The following is a 16,852-nucleotide window of genomic DNA, read 5'->3' on the forward strand; positions in this document are numbered from 1 at the left end:
CGGGGGACGAAGCCTAGTTGCCCTCCGATTTTTTGGTTAATTAAAAAGGCAACTAGAACTTTTAATTTTTTACGAATCTTTTTATTGGTAAAAGATTTACGTAATTTATAAATTAGCTTACGTAAAGAACTTTTGTATTCTCATGTTTTTATTACATATATGAGGGGATTCGCTCCATCGTCAGTAACTCGCTCTTTACACTAAAGCTTAAATTTTATCCCAATTCATTAAGAATGACCCATGAATCACAAAAGCCGTAGAATAAATAGTTGAAATTACTAAAAATACTTTAGCGTAAAGAGCGAGGTATTAGAAAGAGGTGAGCCCCTCATATGGGTAATAATTTCTGTTTGTTTTAAGTTTTATTGCTATTTCTTACTTCCAGCTGAAAAAGCTTTTTCACATCCTCCCCCCTCCCACGGGGACTGTGGGTGAGTAAGACGTCCCTAAAGACATAGTTATAAGGTTTTTCGACTACGCTGAATAAAATGGCTATCTCAGAATTTTGATCCGTTGACTTTGGGGAAATAATTAGCGTGGGAGGGGGCCTAGGTGCCCTCCAATTTTTTTGGTCACTTAAAAAGGGCACTAGAACTTTTTATTTCCGTTAGAATGAGCCCTCTTGCAACATTCTAGGACCATTGGGTCGATACGATCACCCCTGGGAAAAAAAAAACAAAAAAAAAACAAATAAACACGCATCTGTGATCTGCCTTCTGGCAAAAAATTCCACATTTTTGTAGATAGGAGCTCGAAATTTCTACAGTAGGGTTCTCTGATACGCTGAATCTGATGGTGTGATTTTCGTTAAGATTCTATGACTTTTAGGGGGTGTTTCCCCCTATTTTCTAAAATAACGCAAATTTTCTCAGGCTCGTAACTTTTGATTGGTAAGACTAAACTTGATGAAACTTATATATTTAAAACTAGCATTAAAATGCGATTCTTTTGATGTACATATTGGTATCAAAATTCCATTTTTTAGAGTTTTGGTTGCTATTGAGCCGGGTCGCTCCTTACTACAGTTCGTTACCACGAACTGTTTGATTAAATAAAAAAAACAAGTTTTTTTTAACTGAAAGTAAGGAGCGACATTAAAACTTAAAACGCATAGAAATTACTTCGTATATGAAAGAGGCTGCTTCCTCATCAACGCCCCGCTCTATACGCTAAAGTTTGACTCTTTCTCTCAATTCTTCTTTTTAAAACAGTAAAAAACTTTAGCGTAAAGAGCGGGGCGTTGATGAGGAAGCAGCCTCTTTCATATGCAAAGTAATTTCTGTGCGTTTTAAGTTTTAATGTCGCTCCTTACTTTCAGTTAAAAAAACTTGTTTTTTTTTTATTTAATTTCTGAACGTTTTTGAATCAATGCATATTTTGATTTTGGCTCCTCGCAGAGGAATAATCAAAACGAAATTTGCATATTTTGTTTTTTTTTTGGCTAAATGGCTTTCTCATAATTTTGATCGAATGATTTTGAGAAAAAAAGAGCGGGGGACGAAGCCTAGTTGCCCTCCGATTTTTTGGTTAATTAAAAAGGCAACTAGAACTTTTAATTTTTTACGAATCTTTTTATTGGTAAAAGATTTACGTAATTTATAAATTAGCTTACGTAAAGAACTTTTGTATTCTCATGTTTTTATTACATATATGAGGGGATTCGCTCCATCGTCAGTAACTCGCTCTTTACACTAAAGCTTAAATTTTATCCCAATTCATTAAGAATGACCCATGAATCACAAAAGCCGTAGAATAAATAGTTGAAATTACTAAAAATACTTTAGCGTAAAGAGCGAGGTATTAGAAAGAGGTGAGCCCCTCATATGGGTAATAATTTCTGTTTGTTTTAAGTTTTATTGCTATTTCTTACTTCCAGCTGAAAAAGCTTTTTCACATCCTCCCCCTCCCACGGGGACTGTGGGTGAGTAAGACGTCCCTAAAGACATAGTTATAAGGTTTTTCGACTACGCTGAATAAAATGGCTATCTCAGAATTTTGATCCGTTGACTTTGGGGAAATAATTAGCGTGGGAGGGGGCCTAGGTGCCCTCCAATTTTTTGGTCACTTAAAAAGGGCACTAGAACTTTTTATTTCCGTTAGAATGAGCCCTCTTGCAACATTCTAGGACAACTGGGTCGATACGATCACCCCTGGGAAAAAAAAAACAAATAAACACGCATCCGTGATCTGCCTTCTGGCAAAAAATACAAAATTCCACATTTTTGTAGATAGGAGCTTGAAACTTCTACAGTAGGGTTCTCTGATACGCTGAATCTGATGGTGTGATTTTCGTTAAGATTCTATGACTTTTAGGGGGTGTTTCCCCCTATTTTCTAAAATAACGCAAATTTTCTCAGGCTCGTAACTTTTGATTGGTAAGACTAAACTTGATGAAACTTATATATTTAAAACTAGCATTAAAATGCGATTCTTTTGATGTACATATTGGTATCAAAATTTCATTTTTTAGAGTTTTGGTTGCTATTGAGCCGGGTCGCTCCTTACTACAGTTCGTTACCTCGAACTGTTTGATTGGCTATGTTCATGAATTCTACAGAAAACTTTCATAGAAAGCTCCTTTATTTTTAAATTTTGTACATACTTCAGAGGTGAAAAACCATCTAACCTAACTCCGCTAGCTCAGTCGGTTAAGCTTGTGATTGATCAGACTGACAGGGTTTCAAATTTGAGTTCCATGCTTGACGGTTGTTTTTTTTCCTTAGGAAAAGTAAAAGTATGGAAAAAATATTTTTTCTTTTTTGGGAGGGGGGAGGGATAGATTTATTCGTGAATCAATTCAAAAAAATTCGCTACTTCTGTGAGAGGAGGCTCTTTTCAACTGCTCTGAGGGCAGGTACTGACATAAGTAGTGGGTTGGTAGTAGAAGTAGTAGTGGTAGCATGCAAATATCCCCTTTTTGATCGTCTCCCTTATCATTTCCCGAAAGTTTCAAATTAATTTGCCCAGTCATTCATGAGCTACGGTTTTTGGACAATCTGTATTTTTTTGATTTACTTCAACAACCTCCTGAGCGTTTTGTGAAAGGCTCACCTGAATGCCCTTCGTCTTTTTAGAAAGTAGAGTTCAAACATGCAAACTTTTCTCAATGACTTTTACTATGCGAAAACAATGAATGAATTTCCTAACTTACAGCCTTTGCCCTGAGTACTGTGTGCTGCTTGACATTCCCAGAGACATAATTAGTTGACATTTCAACAATGCTGATCAAAATAGCTCTCTTAAAATTTTAATCGGATGTGTTTTGGGGAATGAATGACTTCTGGGAGAGGAGCTAGTCGCCCTCCGCTCTCTCTTGACTTTTAAAAAGGGCACTAGATCTTCTGACTTCTAATCCAATGATTCCAATCTGATCCAAAAACCACCCGTTCCATAAAACTTTGTATGCTCCAGGGTTCTGAAGGGTTGTGTTCCCCCTGAAGATATTGTTATATGCTCGTTGGACTAATGTGAACAAAATGGTTATTTCATAAATTAGATTGGATGCGCTGAGAAAAGAAGGTAGCAGGGAGGTGGGCTTTGGGCTAATTGCCCTCAATCACTTTTGACTGTTAAAAGGAAACTAGAATTTTAAATTTCCAATCAAATAAGTCTCCTCCGAAGTTCACAAAACCTCCCTTTCCTTAAAAACCTTTCGTGCCCCTGGGGCATAACTTACAACCCTTGCCCCCAGACTCCGGGGGCTGTGTCAATCCCAAAGTCCTTATTATGTGATTTTTGAATAGTTTGTGAACAAATGGCTGTCTCAAAATTTACATCGGATGCATTTGGGGTTAATAGGCCGTGAAGGGGGAGGGCTAGCGCTGCCTTTGATTATCCCTATCTTACTGGTATTATCTGATGTGTTATTCGAAATAGTATGTTTTCTATATGCATATTTTTATCTTTTTAATTCGCTTTTTTGACTCTATTTATGAACCCTCGTTTTTTTCTTTTGGGTAATACATATATTGTTTGATTGATTAACTGATTGAAACGAGGAAAATTTCTTTTGAAAATTAGTCACAGACCACAAAATAGACCATGGAAACTAAAACTCTACTTTTTATTACCGGAGTACATGACAGACTCTATCTTTCTTTGACTCTATCTAATATAGGATCAAGAAATGCTTTCCTCAAACTTGAAAAAGTTTTGCTAAGTTTCATGTCAATAACATTATATTAAAAATAAAAATAATTGCCAGTGTAAAATTAAGGCAGAGTAAGATGAAAAAAGTTTATAATGTAAAAAAAAATACGGCAAAGTTAGATGGATAAAACATAAAAAAAAACGCTAAAATACGGAAACATAATGTAAAAAATAAGAATTTATTAAGTAACATGAAAAAATTCAGATGTAAAAGACAAAAATACGGCGAATTAAGGTGAAAAATATAAAGCAAATTAAAAAAAGGTATAATATAGTTGGGCTTTAGCTTCACTTTTTATTTCAGAGCCTGAAAAAAGGGTATGGTAAACAAGAATGTAGCCATGGTACTTACGAAAGAGCAATTAAGGGACATAAATAACCTGTCATATAAGTTATTTATGGTAACAATGGATATTTTGAATGACTGGATAACAATAGCTGTTTTGTGTTTGTAAATTTGACTTTACACAACCAGAAAAAATAAAAATGCTAAGACATGGGGAAAATGACTGACCTTAAAACACAACTCTTACCGCAACTAAATAAACCTAGAAAAATTCCAGTGACAAATTGATCAAAATTTCTGCCTCTCATTCTAGACACCAAAATATAATAATAACGAAAAGTACAGTGAGTTAGCTATATACTGAAATAGGTAATCTTAGTAAAGTTGACAACCCCGTTTGTTGGTACCATGTTTATTAACGATATAACTATTCAGAGCGAAAGGGATGCCCTTCGCCTAATAAACAGTAAAAATTAATGGCCTAAGAATGTACTTCTCCTTGAAAAAGTCTTTCACCCCCCTTATGGTTTGACCTATTTGTGCCAGTGATTCGGAACAAGAACAATTAATGGTAAAAGAAGTTGCGGATGGTATTTCATTATGAATGGTTGGAAAAAAGAATGCTTTTACTATTTTCTATAAGTAATATTTAATTAAAGGTTATGAGTCTGTATCAGTCTGGTATTGATTATCACCTTATTTGCTTGTAGAGAGGGTGGTATTCGTTCTTTTTGTTAAAATTATAAATAGTTGGCCAAAAATGTAGTGGTGCTCTTTTAATGCATTGGTTCTTTAATTAAGTATGTGTTTATTTTTATTTCGTCTCTCCTTCTTGGTAACTATCTAATTTATCTTCCAGGGCAATATATATGCTCAGCTCCTATGGTGGTCATACATCAGAAGACTCAGAAACCGAGGATAAACGAACTGTGGTTTACGGTCCCATGCTTCCCCCGGAGGGGCAGGTAGAATACGGTCCTGTCGGCCCTCCGGAAAAAGAGGTGGAGAATGGCCCCGTGGGTCCTCCTGATGCAGAAACGGAACATGGATATGTTGTTCCTTCTGGTTCTGAGATCGAATATGGGCCTAGTTTGCCCTCTGATGGGCAAGATAAGCCTGTTAGTTCTCCTGATACCCAGGCTGAATACAGACCTAGTTTGTTCCCTGATGGACAGGCTGATAATATTGCTCCTCGTGAAACTCAGGTAGAATATGGACCTAGTTTACCCTCCGATACTAAAGATATATCTTCTGGTACTCCTGATATACAAATCGAGTATGGACCTAGCTTACCAACTGATACGCAAAATGAGCCTGTGGGACTTCCTGATACCGAATCTGAATATGGACCTGTTTTACCCTCCAATGTAAGTGACGAAACGATTGTTGCTCCCAGTATTCAGGTCAAATTTGGACCTGGTATGTATCCCATTGAATCAGAATCAGAAAGTATGACTGCTTCTGATGTCATTGAATCAACTGTTAAAGATAGCGATAGCCAAACTGATAGTGATGGTGTACCGACGCCAATGCCTGAGAATGATTCATTAATGAGTGGTGAAACTAGTCGAATGACACCCTTATTAGAAATAGATGGGGATAATGCTAGAGATGGAGATGGAGATAATGCTAGAGATTCGTTTTTTGCTGAAGAAAAAAGTAGCGGAATTGATGTCTTTTCAATACTTGAGAGTGAAAAGCCCCCCGACTACAAACCTGATTTGGTATATGAAGACAAATCCAATGATGTGTTCTCAATTCTTGAAAGTGAAAAGCCCCCCGACTACGAACCTGATTTGACGGATAAAGAAAAGCCTGATGATGTCTCAACTTTGAAAGTGGAAAAGGACACTACCACGGAAACCCCTACAAAACTTGATGATGGTATTACCTCGATTCTTGAAGAGGAACAACCACCTGACTATGAAAAAGACTCTTTAAAGGAAAGTGAAGAAGAACTTTCTGATAAGCCATCAATCGCTGATGAAGAATCAGATAGTATCAAAGGGAATGTGATAAGTCCTGTCGATGATTTATTAGCAGTAGTACTATCCGAAAAGCCTCCTGATTATCCTGATGATGAATCTCTTGCTGAGGAGATTCTGAAAGGGGAACATTCAGGAGCTGGATCTGTAATTATAGATGGTGCTAAGGATGATAAGATATTGACACCTAGAAGAGAAACAGTTGATTCTGCTGTAGATGCTAATGAGGGAAGAGAACCTGTTTATGATGATCTGCTTGCTGAATTCTATAAGGAAATAGAAAGTGAACTGAAAGACACCGTGGCTGATTTTGTAACAGAAGAAAATAAAGAAAAAGGAAGTGTTAGTTTATCGTCTGTTAAAAGTGTAGACAAAGTGGGCAAAAATAATCTAGAAAAACAAGATCTTTTAGCTCAGTTTTATGCAGAGTTAGAAACAGACAGTGATGAATCACAGAAGGCTGAAAAAGCAACCACGGAGATTTCACCTTCATTTACAATCGAGAAGGCTCCTCTCCTAAAACCTGTTGCTGATTTCCCACAACCATCAAAGAAGAAGAAGATGACGAAGGAAGAAGGCAGAGAGCTAATGCACGCTGCTAAGACTGCTTTTAAAAATGTTGGCGCTACGCCAGTCCTGGCTGGTCCAGAGGATGCAGATAAGATCCATGACCATTCTCAAGCTACCGTTGGTGAATCAGCTTCTGACGGTTTCGGTAATTATAATTTGGCATATTTTGCTTCTCATTTCATTAAATCATTTTGTTATATTCTGTAATTTTTGTTTCATATTTTGCATAAATCTGGCCTTCATTTTTTCAATGATTCTTATTGTATCTATGTCCTGCTGTTTATATGGGAGATAAAAGGTATGGGATGGAGCAGAATTAGATATTTTAATTATTGACTATTAATTCGTTTGAGTAGATCATAAAGACATACTTCATTACCTGAAAGCGCTATTGCAATAATAAAAGTTTCAGCTTGTAGAAACCTATATGTTGGAGATGCTGAAAGACACGGTTGGAAATTTATGACGGATGAACTATTTATTTAAAAATTATTTATTATTATTTTTATTATTTATTTAAAGCTTTTAAACCTTTAAAAGACTTCATACAATGAATTCATACACTGAATTCACTTCAGTGTATGAAGCACTTCATACAATGAATTCAATAATTGAGGGAAAACAACATCGAAAAATATAGTGAATGCCATTAGGCTGTATAACTATAATCAAATGAATAAAAGCTGTAAATGTAAAGAAACATAAAGAAATGAAAATGCATGTGGAACAATATTAAAGGGATCAATTTGACGAGTGTCTTCCTCATTTGTTTCTTGATCTTAGAGCAGCATAAACAGAACTTGGGAAATTAATTGAAATTGATATCATCAATTCTTCAACTTTCAATTTTTTTCTTTATTCAACTTAAAAAACACAAAAACAATAGTATGTCCCAACTGAGAGCAGAGCTCGTAAGACTGGGATAGTGCAAAAACATCTCATCATAATAATAATTCCAAAATTTAACACGGCAAAAAACAAACAAAATAGAAAAAAACACACAAAAGAGAAGTAACAAGAATAAATAAATAAATAAATATCGGGCAGGAGGGGCGTGGGAGGCCATTCCAAACACGGACACAAAAACAAAACACTCAAAGAAGAAAATCAAATAATTTAATTTTCCATCATCAATGGTGAATAGTAAAAATTTTAGCAAACAACATTTAATATTTGCTTTTTTAAATTTAGCTGATATTTTTGGAATGGATCAAACAGAATTTTGTCGTTCACCTTATAATTGTTTGCAATGAAGGGTATTTGGTACCTAATCGAAAACCTTGACCTTTCAGAACTTACAAAAGGAATTCGGTACATCCCAGACCTCCGACAATCCCAACGAGGAAGTAAAATTAACAGAGATTTATCATAGAAATAATTTTTAGAATTTTGGATTTGAAAATGGCATATGGAAGTATTTAATACTCGTGTATCTTTTAAATCTAACAAATTTAAGTAAAAGGATAACGTTTTAGTTTTTGAAACATTTTTAAGTTTTGAAGGTCGATATAAAAAATTTCCAAGTATTCTTATTGCCCTATTTTGTTTTACCTGTAAGGGTTTTTTATGTTTCGAAAAGGTATTAAGATAAACAACTGAGCAGTAATTCAAATAAGAAGCACTTAGAGAGTGGTAAATTATTTTTAATGTGGTAAATGGAATAATATTCTTCACTTGATGTGTCGATCCAATATTTTAAGCAAGTTTTAATCTTAAATACTCAGTATGCAACCTGAAGCTCTTGACAAGAAATCTCTCGAGGGGCACGTTTTGAACGACCAAAAACCATAAATTTAGTTTTTGTAAAATTCGGTACTAGACTATTGGAAACAAAGGATCGATTAACTGAGGTTACACTTATATTAAAATTTTCGATCAATGTCGACGAATCCCTTTATATTATAGCATTAATATAATGCTATTTTTTTATTATAATATACTTTTATTAAACATAAATTTTTTTTATATTTTTTATTCTATATTATATTGTAGCTGTTTATATTATAACAGTTTTAACTGTTATAGCTGTATCATCTGCAAATAGGATTGCATGGCTAATATTCTCTTGCAACCTCATGGAAGATCATTAATACAAAATCAAAAATAAAAGTGGACGTAATACTGAGCCTTGGGGGACACCAATATCAATAAGACTTTAAATTAGTCATTTCTTTACCGACATCTACTGTGATTTTGCGTCCGCACAGGTATTATTCAATAATTTGTAATCCTTTCCCCTTTATGCTGGAATTTATCATTTTGTCATGAAGAATTTGATGATTTAAAGTGTCAATTTTTTTTTTTTTTTTTTTTTTTTTTTTTTTTTTTTTTTTTTTTTTTTTTTTTTTTTTTTTTTTTTTACATCGTAGAAAACTGTAGCCACATGGAAATGATCATCTAAACAATCATTTATTTTTAATAAAAGAGCTGCAACTGCGTATTCTGTCGAACGGTTTGCCCTAAATCCAAATTGGTATTTGGTAAAGAAATTTATTTTATCCAAACAGCTAGAATTCCTTTCTTTTAAAATTTTTTCAGACACTTTAGATAATGGCGATAAAATTGCAATTGGACGATAATTACTTACGTCAGATATATCACCTTGTTTATACAACGGAATTACTCGGGTAATTTTCTATCTACTAGGAAATTACCTGAATTGTTACTCAAATGGAAAATGTGGATAAGTGGTTCAAAAATAACTCCGGCAATACTCTTTAACTTTAACAAATTTGTTGATAGTTCATCATGTCCTACTGAATTACCGTTTTTTATATTTTTGATAATTTTTTGGAAATAATGAAATGACATTCAAATTTATATTTAATCCCTCGTGATCCCTGGGAATTTTTTTATCAATACGTTTATTATTGTCACTGGGGAGGGGAGGGGGTCTATAGTGCCCCTCCCTTTTTGGCAATTTTTCAATTTAGCATGGAATATTACATTCACATGCCTGCCGGACAGAGGTAGGAAAAATGAAGCAGGGTATCAAGAATCTTTCTTGGGGGAGGTGATGGCAAGTGCCACATGTTTCAGCCATTTCAAATGGCAATATTTTTCTTTTTATCTTCTGAGATTTAGTTGGTTTTAAAATATTTGTGCAGCATATTCAAACATCTGAGTATGCTATTATAGAGATCGTGAGGGCTTCAGCCACATAGAAGAAAAAAATATCGGAGAATGTTTCTTGCTTATAGGTCCCAAGATATCGGGAAAATTCTTGTTATTGTAAGCTTAGAAAAAAATGTAGGTTTCAAATTGTTTTGAAAGTTAATTTCAAAATTAAAAATCAAAGTTTAGAAATAAAAGCTAATTTCTATTCATTTTCAACATGCAGTGTCCCAAATTATTGACTAAAAGCAAACATCTATTGTTGCTATTTGAATTAAAAACCGTATATAAATTAATAACGTTGCTATTAATGTTTTAAGGTTCTAAGGTAAGAATCGATGCAATTGATTTGAAATATTTAGTATGGCTTTAAGCATATACTAACTATTGTTAGCACAGGGCAGTGAGCATTTTATCAAAGCTTTATACTACAACTACTAGAAATATGTGTAATTTGCATTCCCAGTTTTGAAACTTTTAAAAGGCAGCGAGATTGATTTATTTCGTTAGAATTAAGTATAGTTACAGGCAGACAAAAACGGGGAAAGAACATCTAAACCGAGCCCTTGCCTCGACATTGTTCAGATTTGTGTTATAGTTTTAATACTTTCCGAATAATTTTCCAATTTTCGGTTGTTTTTTATGGCCTTTTTTATTATTCTGGTTCTTATATATGTGCCTACTCGGGAGTGGAGATAATTCAGATGAATTCCATTTCCCGAATTATTCGGCTATTTTTGGTGCATCTCGTAATTTGTCCCCCTTCTCTCAAAACAAGTTCCTGCGTATGTTTCTTTGGAATTGTGTTTTTTTTAAAGACAGTTCAAATAAATTCAATGTAGTTTCTATCCCCGTCTTCAATATAGTTTAAGGCTCTCAATTCGAATGATTTTCCTTACTAGCAGCCGATAAAAACCATTTTCTTTCATAGAGAATGGTTTTATTCGGCTGTCATGTTCAAATTAATTGCTATCGATTGCAAAAAGCTATAATGAAAGCGGGGGTATATGTTCTAAAAGGATTCTTATAATTTGTTTGTATTTTTCAAAGTTCCCCCTTTTCCAAAAAAAATGCCCCCTTGCCTTTATGTAATTATGTTTTTCTTTCTGTTATTCTTTAAAGATTATCCCAATGAATTACAGGTCAACACCAGAGTGGTACCCATCGAGGCTTTGGATTCCACGGTGATGGCACAAGACCTCCAACGAAGAAAGGTTTTTTAAAATTCGCAAAAGGGGAAACCCTTGAGCCTATTGCTGCTGGTGTTTTTGAAGCAGATGACACTTCTACCAGAATAGAAAGCCCCGTAGCAAGTACCTCGTCAATCTCTAAAACAGAATTAGGGATAGAAACAGCTGTTAAAGGTAATACAATTTCTCTAAAGCAGTTCAAGTATTGATACGATTGATCTCTTGATGAACTTCTAGTTGTCACTAAAGCTTTCTAATTACTTTCTAATATTTCTAATTGCTTTTTAATCTTTCGAATTGTTTAAATCCTTATGTCTTTGAAGTCGATGAGGCTTCTCCTAAAATAGTAAAAAAAAACCTACCTACCATTTAGTCCATCTCTAAAGCAGAACTAGCAACAGAAAACGGGCTTTGCAATCTAGTTCAACTGTTATTATAGCCTTTCTCTTTCAATTGGAGATTAAAAATTTAAGTACTCTTTTAAATGATTCCCTAACTCTTAAAGATATCTGATCAAATTTTAATTTTTTTTTTCGAATTGTTTAAATCCTTATGTCTTTGAAGTCGATGAGGCTTCTCCTAAAATAGTAAAAAAAACAAAAAACCTACCTACCATTTAGTCCATCTCTAAAGCAGAACTAGCAACAGAAAACGGGCTTTGCAATCTAGTTCAACTGTTATTATAGCCTTTCTCTTTCAATTGGAGATTAAAAATTTAAGTACTCTTTTAAATGATTCCCTTAACTCTTAAAGATATCTGATCAAATTTTCATTTTTTTTTTTTTTTTTTTTTTTTTTTTTTTTTTTTTTTTTTTTTTTTTTTTTTTTTTTTTTTTTTTTTTTTTTTTTTAAGAAGTCGACTGACCCATAACTCTGCCTCTTGGGATGACCAGACTTCCTGAAGGCTCCTGGGGAAAGAGCTGTAAATCATATGACTTAACTACTGGTTGTATTACTGTGGAAGGGAGGCGCATTTGATCCTGTGTATCAAAAAATGCTAGGGGTATCAAGATGAAACTTTCAAGGGGTGCTGAAGGGTATGTTGAACTAGATCAAAAGACACTATTTTGCATCCAGGTCGTCAAATGGGCGTACTTGAAGCATCCCAGGAATGGATAAGGATATGAATGTGAAGTTTTTAGGGCTTGTTGAACAAAATCAAAAGACACAGTACGTCCGGGTTGTCAAAAGGGGATATCTGTAATTTCTCATAAACGGATAAGGGTATTATTTTGTAACTTTTAGACATTTTGAGCTAGTCTAAATAATATAATGTGTATCTAGGGTGTCAAATCTCACGAAAAGCTATAGGTATTAAGCTGAACATTTCAGCGGATTCAAATGGGGATGTTAAACTTAAAAAAAGACCTGGCATGCCTGCAGATTGTCAAAAGAAGTGTTATATTAAGGGGATTTCATTTGAAACTTCTCTAAGACATGTTGGTGGGGTTGTTGAACTAATTCAGAAGACGCTAAAGCGTAGTGCCTGTCAAAAGTGCTTATCTGCAATATCTTAGTAATGACAAGTTGAAACTCTCAGGGCATGTCAAACTAAATCAGGAGCACTTTATGCATTCAGGTCGTCAGAGTGAATATGCAATATGTTGGCAACATGAAAGTGTATTAGGTTGAAAATTATAGCAATCTTCCAAAGGATGCTGAAGTAGATCAAGAAACAGTATGTGCATCACGGTTGTCAAGTGGATGTATATGCAGCGTGTCAGGAATGGCTGAGGGTATTAAGTTGAAACTTTCAGGGTGTGTTGAAAAAAACCAAAAGACACAAAGTGAATCCAGGTTGTCAAAAGTGTGCATCAAAATTATCTCAGGAACAGTTAAGGGTATGAAGTTGAATCTCGCAGAGTATGCGGTGGCGACTATTGAGCTAAATCGGAACACGCTGTATAAATCTAGGTTGTCAAGATGGTGTATCAGCCATATCTAGGGAAGGGCTAAGGATATTAAGTTGAAAATTTCTTGGAATGCTGAGGAGGATGTTGAACTAAATGAAAAGAAACAAAATGCGTCCAGGTTGCCAAAATGGCGTAACTGCAATATCTAGTGAATGGGCCAATGCTATTAAGTTAAAACTCCGAGAACTTGTGTAAGGGAATATGGAACTAAATTAAAAATACAATATGCCTCTCTTATCTCGTTAAAATTAACCAAAACTAGTTTGTAGATGTGAAAACGCTTTTTGTCTGTAAAAACCAAAATTATCTATACCTTGTATTACATGGTAATCTCAACATTGTATTAACTATATAGTAACATTGTTATTATGTTGTCTGCCCCAAGATGAATACACCTTAAGAGGAAGCTTCACCCTCTTTACCTCTTTGGCACAATATATTTTTGACTTTTTTCCCGAAATTTTTACTCGTGTTTCTTTTTTTGCGCTGCCTTTTACTCCTAAAAACTGAAAAACTGTATAGGGAGGTCCTTGCTATTAGATTGCTTTATATTGGATAAGAATTATTCTTGTTTCTTTTTTAGTAATTAAGCCTATGAATCATGTTATATCGATTAATCTATGCTAAATCTATTGTGACCCATGTTATATTGATTAGGTTTTCTGTGCATAAATTTTAAGCTTGTTGGGGCCAGTGAAGACTACTTGAGTCTTTTAACGGTCGTAATGTTAACGCCCACCCCTTCTATTAAGACTTTTAGACTCTCTTCCGGTTTCTCTTTTTTAAAGTAGAGTTTTATTCTATGACTGTTTATTGCAGTTTATAGATCTTGTCACGGCCCGGTTTAAAGCTTTGACTCTTCTCGGCCCGAGTGTTCTTACCATTCCGTTTATGCGAAATTTTTGGGGAAATCCCCGAAAACATGGGGGGTAGTGGAAGCTCTGACCAGAACTCGACTGATGAGCCAAAAGTAATGCAAGAGAGAGGTGATACTGAACTGTCGGTTGCCATTCTTGGGAAACATCTGACAGATTATAAGTGATCCATGATTCCCTGTGATGTTTTAAAATCATTTTTCCGTTAGTCCTGCTTTTATTAAGAAAAAAATCACTCGGAGACAATTTACTGCGCCCCCTGGCACTGCGCAATCCTAGGCTTGGTCCTATTTGACCTTTTGGTAAATTGAGGCCTATACCTTATAGTAGCACCTTAGATTCTAGGCACAGGATTATCCTGATATATATTTTGAGATTAATACTATCTGTGATGGCATGGTCAACCAGGCTTTTAATTGAAGATGATAGCTTGTGTAGTTTAAGGTCTTTTAACAATTTATTTTGAAGAATAGGTTGTGGTAATGACAGGATATAATATCCAAATAGGTAACAGTCAATAGTTTGGGTTTTAATATTGTAAAACGGCAATATGCGGATGAGAGAGTGAGACCTTTTGCATCGGGAACTGGTAAGAGAAAATTATCTAGGCTTTAAGACCTAGAGTTCTCTTAAGATTAAGAGAACTTAATCTAAGCCTTTTAACACTGCTGTGATTCTATGATAAAGTTTTGATTTGGAACCTGACGCAAATGGGGATGAATTCAGTTTATTAATTACAACATTGATCTCTTTATAAGCTCCGTCGATGAAAGTCTGTTACGGAGTGTCTCCAATTTGGATGGTCAATATTCAAGAATTTTTAGTAATTTTATCTGTGTGATGGTTACCTATAATGTCTGAGAGGCTAGTAACATATTTGAACTACGCCTTTATACCCTTAGGAACAAGTGCGTTTCGAATCGGTAGGCTTTAAAAATGATTTATGTTTAACTTGTAGTGTGAGTTGTTGAAAAGATTGCTTATAGAAAACGAAGTTGTTCTTTTTTATCATTAGAAATTTCAATCGTACTGAAACAAAAAACCTTGGACAGATTATTTACAGCGGATTCATATTGAATATAATTTCATTTATCAAAAGCAAATTTTCATTGAAATGCACTAACAGTATATTAAAATTCTATCACTTAAAATTATATAAATACATATATATTTCTATGGATATGTATATAAAGTCAATGTTCTATTCCATGTTGATTTGGTTTGTTTGTATACAACCTCCAAATATTTCGGGACACACATAGAAGATCCTTGATTCTTGTATCGTTGATTTAAATGCTATTAAAAACAGTTCATATTCTCCTTCTTCATGTAAAGTACAATCTTTTTCAAATGTATCCACTGGACAGATTGCTTACAGCTCAACTACGTAGAATATAATTTTGCAGTTATTAAAATAAAATGTTAGTTGGAATTTAGATTCATTTTATAAAAAGAAAATTGTGGATATATATTAATTTATGTTTGTTTATAACTTTTCTTTTTCTTTGGCATGAAAGCTCTTTCCCATCGTTTATTGATTAGGTGTGCTTTTCTAAGTGACCTCCATATCTTTCATGACAAGTGAGGCATTGGTCGATTGTTATTTAACTACTACTAGAAAGAAAAATATCTTTATTATTCTTTTTCTTTTAAATTTAAATATTGTTGTATTGAAGCTTACATTATACTTTAAAATAAGTTCAAGTTCTTTACCCTGATTACTGTTTCTTTTAGATATATCTGTATTTGAGACTCTAACATCCCGTTTAGAAGATTTTGTTGAACGAATGGTAGTTTTAGAAGTAAATAAAATAAGAGTGGATCCACTGAAAATTTTAGCCTTGCAGGCAGATGTAAGTATCACATTCTAATATCATATATATTTTTTTTTATTGTGATTTTGGGCTCAGCAATTTTCCGCCTTTCCCCTGTGCTTAATATCTGTGTTATATTGAAAGGGAGGGGGGTTGAAACCCTCTTTAATTAAGTAAAGACGTCGAATCGGCCTACTCTGATAAAGCAAAGAAATGAACCTAGAGAAAGAAATAAATGACAAAAAAAAAATACAAATTCTGACAAACAAAGAAATAAATAAAGCAAAGAAATAAATCAAAATTATCTAAAGGATTAGGGGGGTTGGGTTTGCGTCTTAACTAAAAAAAAGTAAAAGTTTCATGTTAGTTATTAGATTTAATCAGGGACCATGAAAATCATTTAGCACATATACAGTCAAATTTCGGATGGAGTATCATTGGATTTTCCAGGGGTCTTACCCAACAGACAGCAAAATTTTTGGCATTAATTTTCGAATTTTCTTACCAAATCACTACAGAGATTTAAAGAAAAGAAGTAAATCTAGAGAAAACAACCGTCTATGGCTAGTATGAGGGAAAACACATACATTATATATATATATATATATATATATATATATATATATATATATATATATATATATATATGTGTGTATAAATATATGTATATATATATATATATATATATATATATATATATATATATATATATATATATATATATATATATATATATATATATATATATGTGTATATATATATATATATACATATATATATATATATATATATATATATATATATATATATATATATATATATATATATATATATATATATATATTTATATACATATATATATATACACACACACACATATATATATATATATTTATATATATATATATATATATATATATATATATATATATATATATATATATATATATATATAT

The 16,852-nt window shown here is 33.5% G+C and overlaps 1 protein-coding gene across 1 annotated transcript in view; it reads left to right on the top strand.

Annotated features, from left to right (window-relative positions):
• The window catches only part of LOC136041722 (uncharacterized), a gene marked incomplete in the record, with an annotated part of 55,421 nt that overhangs the window by 22,164 nt on the left and 16,405 nt on the right, over positions 1-16,852 (top strand). Inside the window, 3 exon segments of the mRNA XM_065726467.1 lie at positions 5,295-7,135; positions 11,247-11,468; positions 15,817-15,935. Coding sequence (XP_065582539.1) covers positions 5,295-7,135; positions 11,247-11,468; positions 15,817-15,935 — 2,182 coding nt within the window.

The sequence above is a fragment of the Artemia franciscana genome, unplaced genomic scaffold, assembly GCF_032884065.1.
Source record: "Artemia franciscana unplaced genomic scaffold, ASM3288406v1 PGA_scaffold_330, whole genome shotgun sequence".
Classification (NCBI taxonomy): Eukaryota; Metazoa; Arthropoda; class Branchiopoda; order Anostraca; family Artemiidae; genus Artemia; species Artemia franciscana.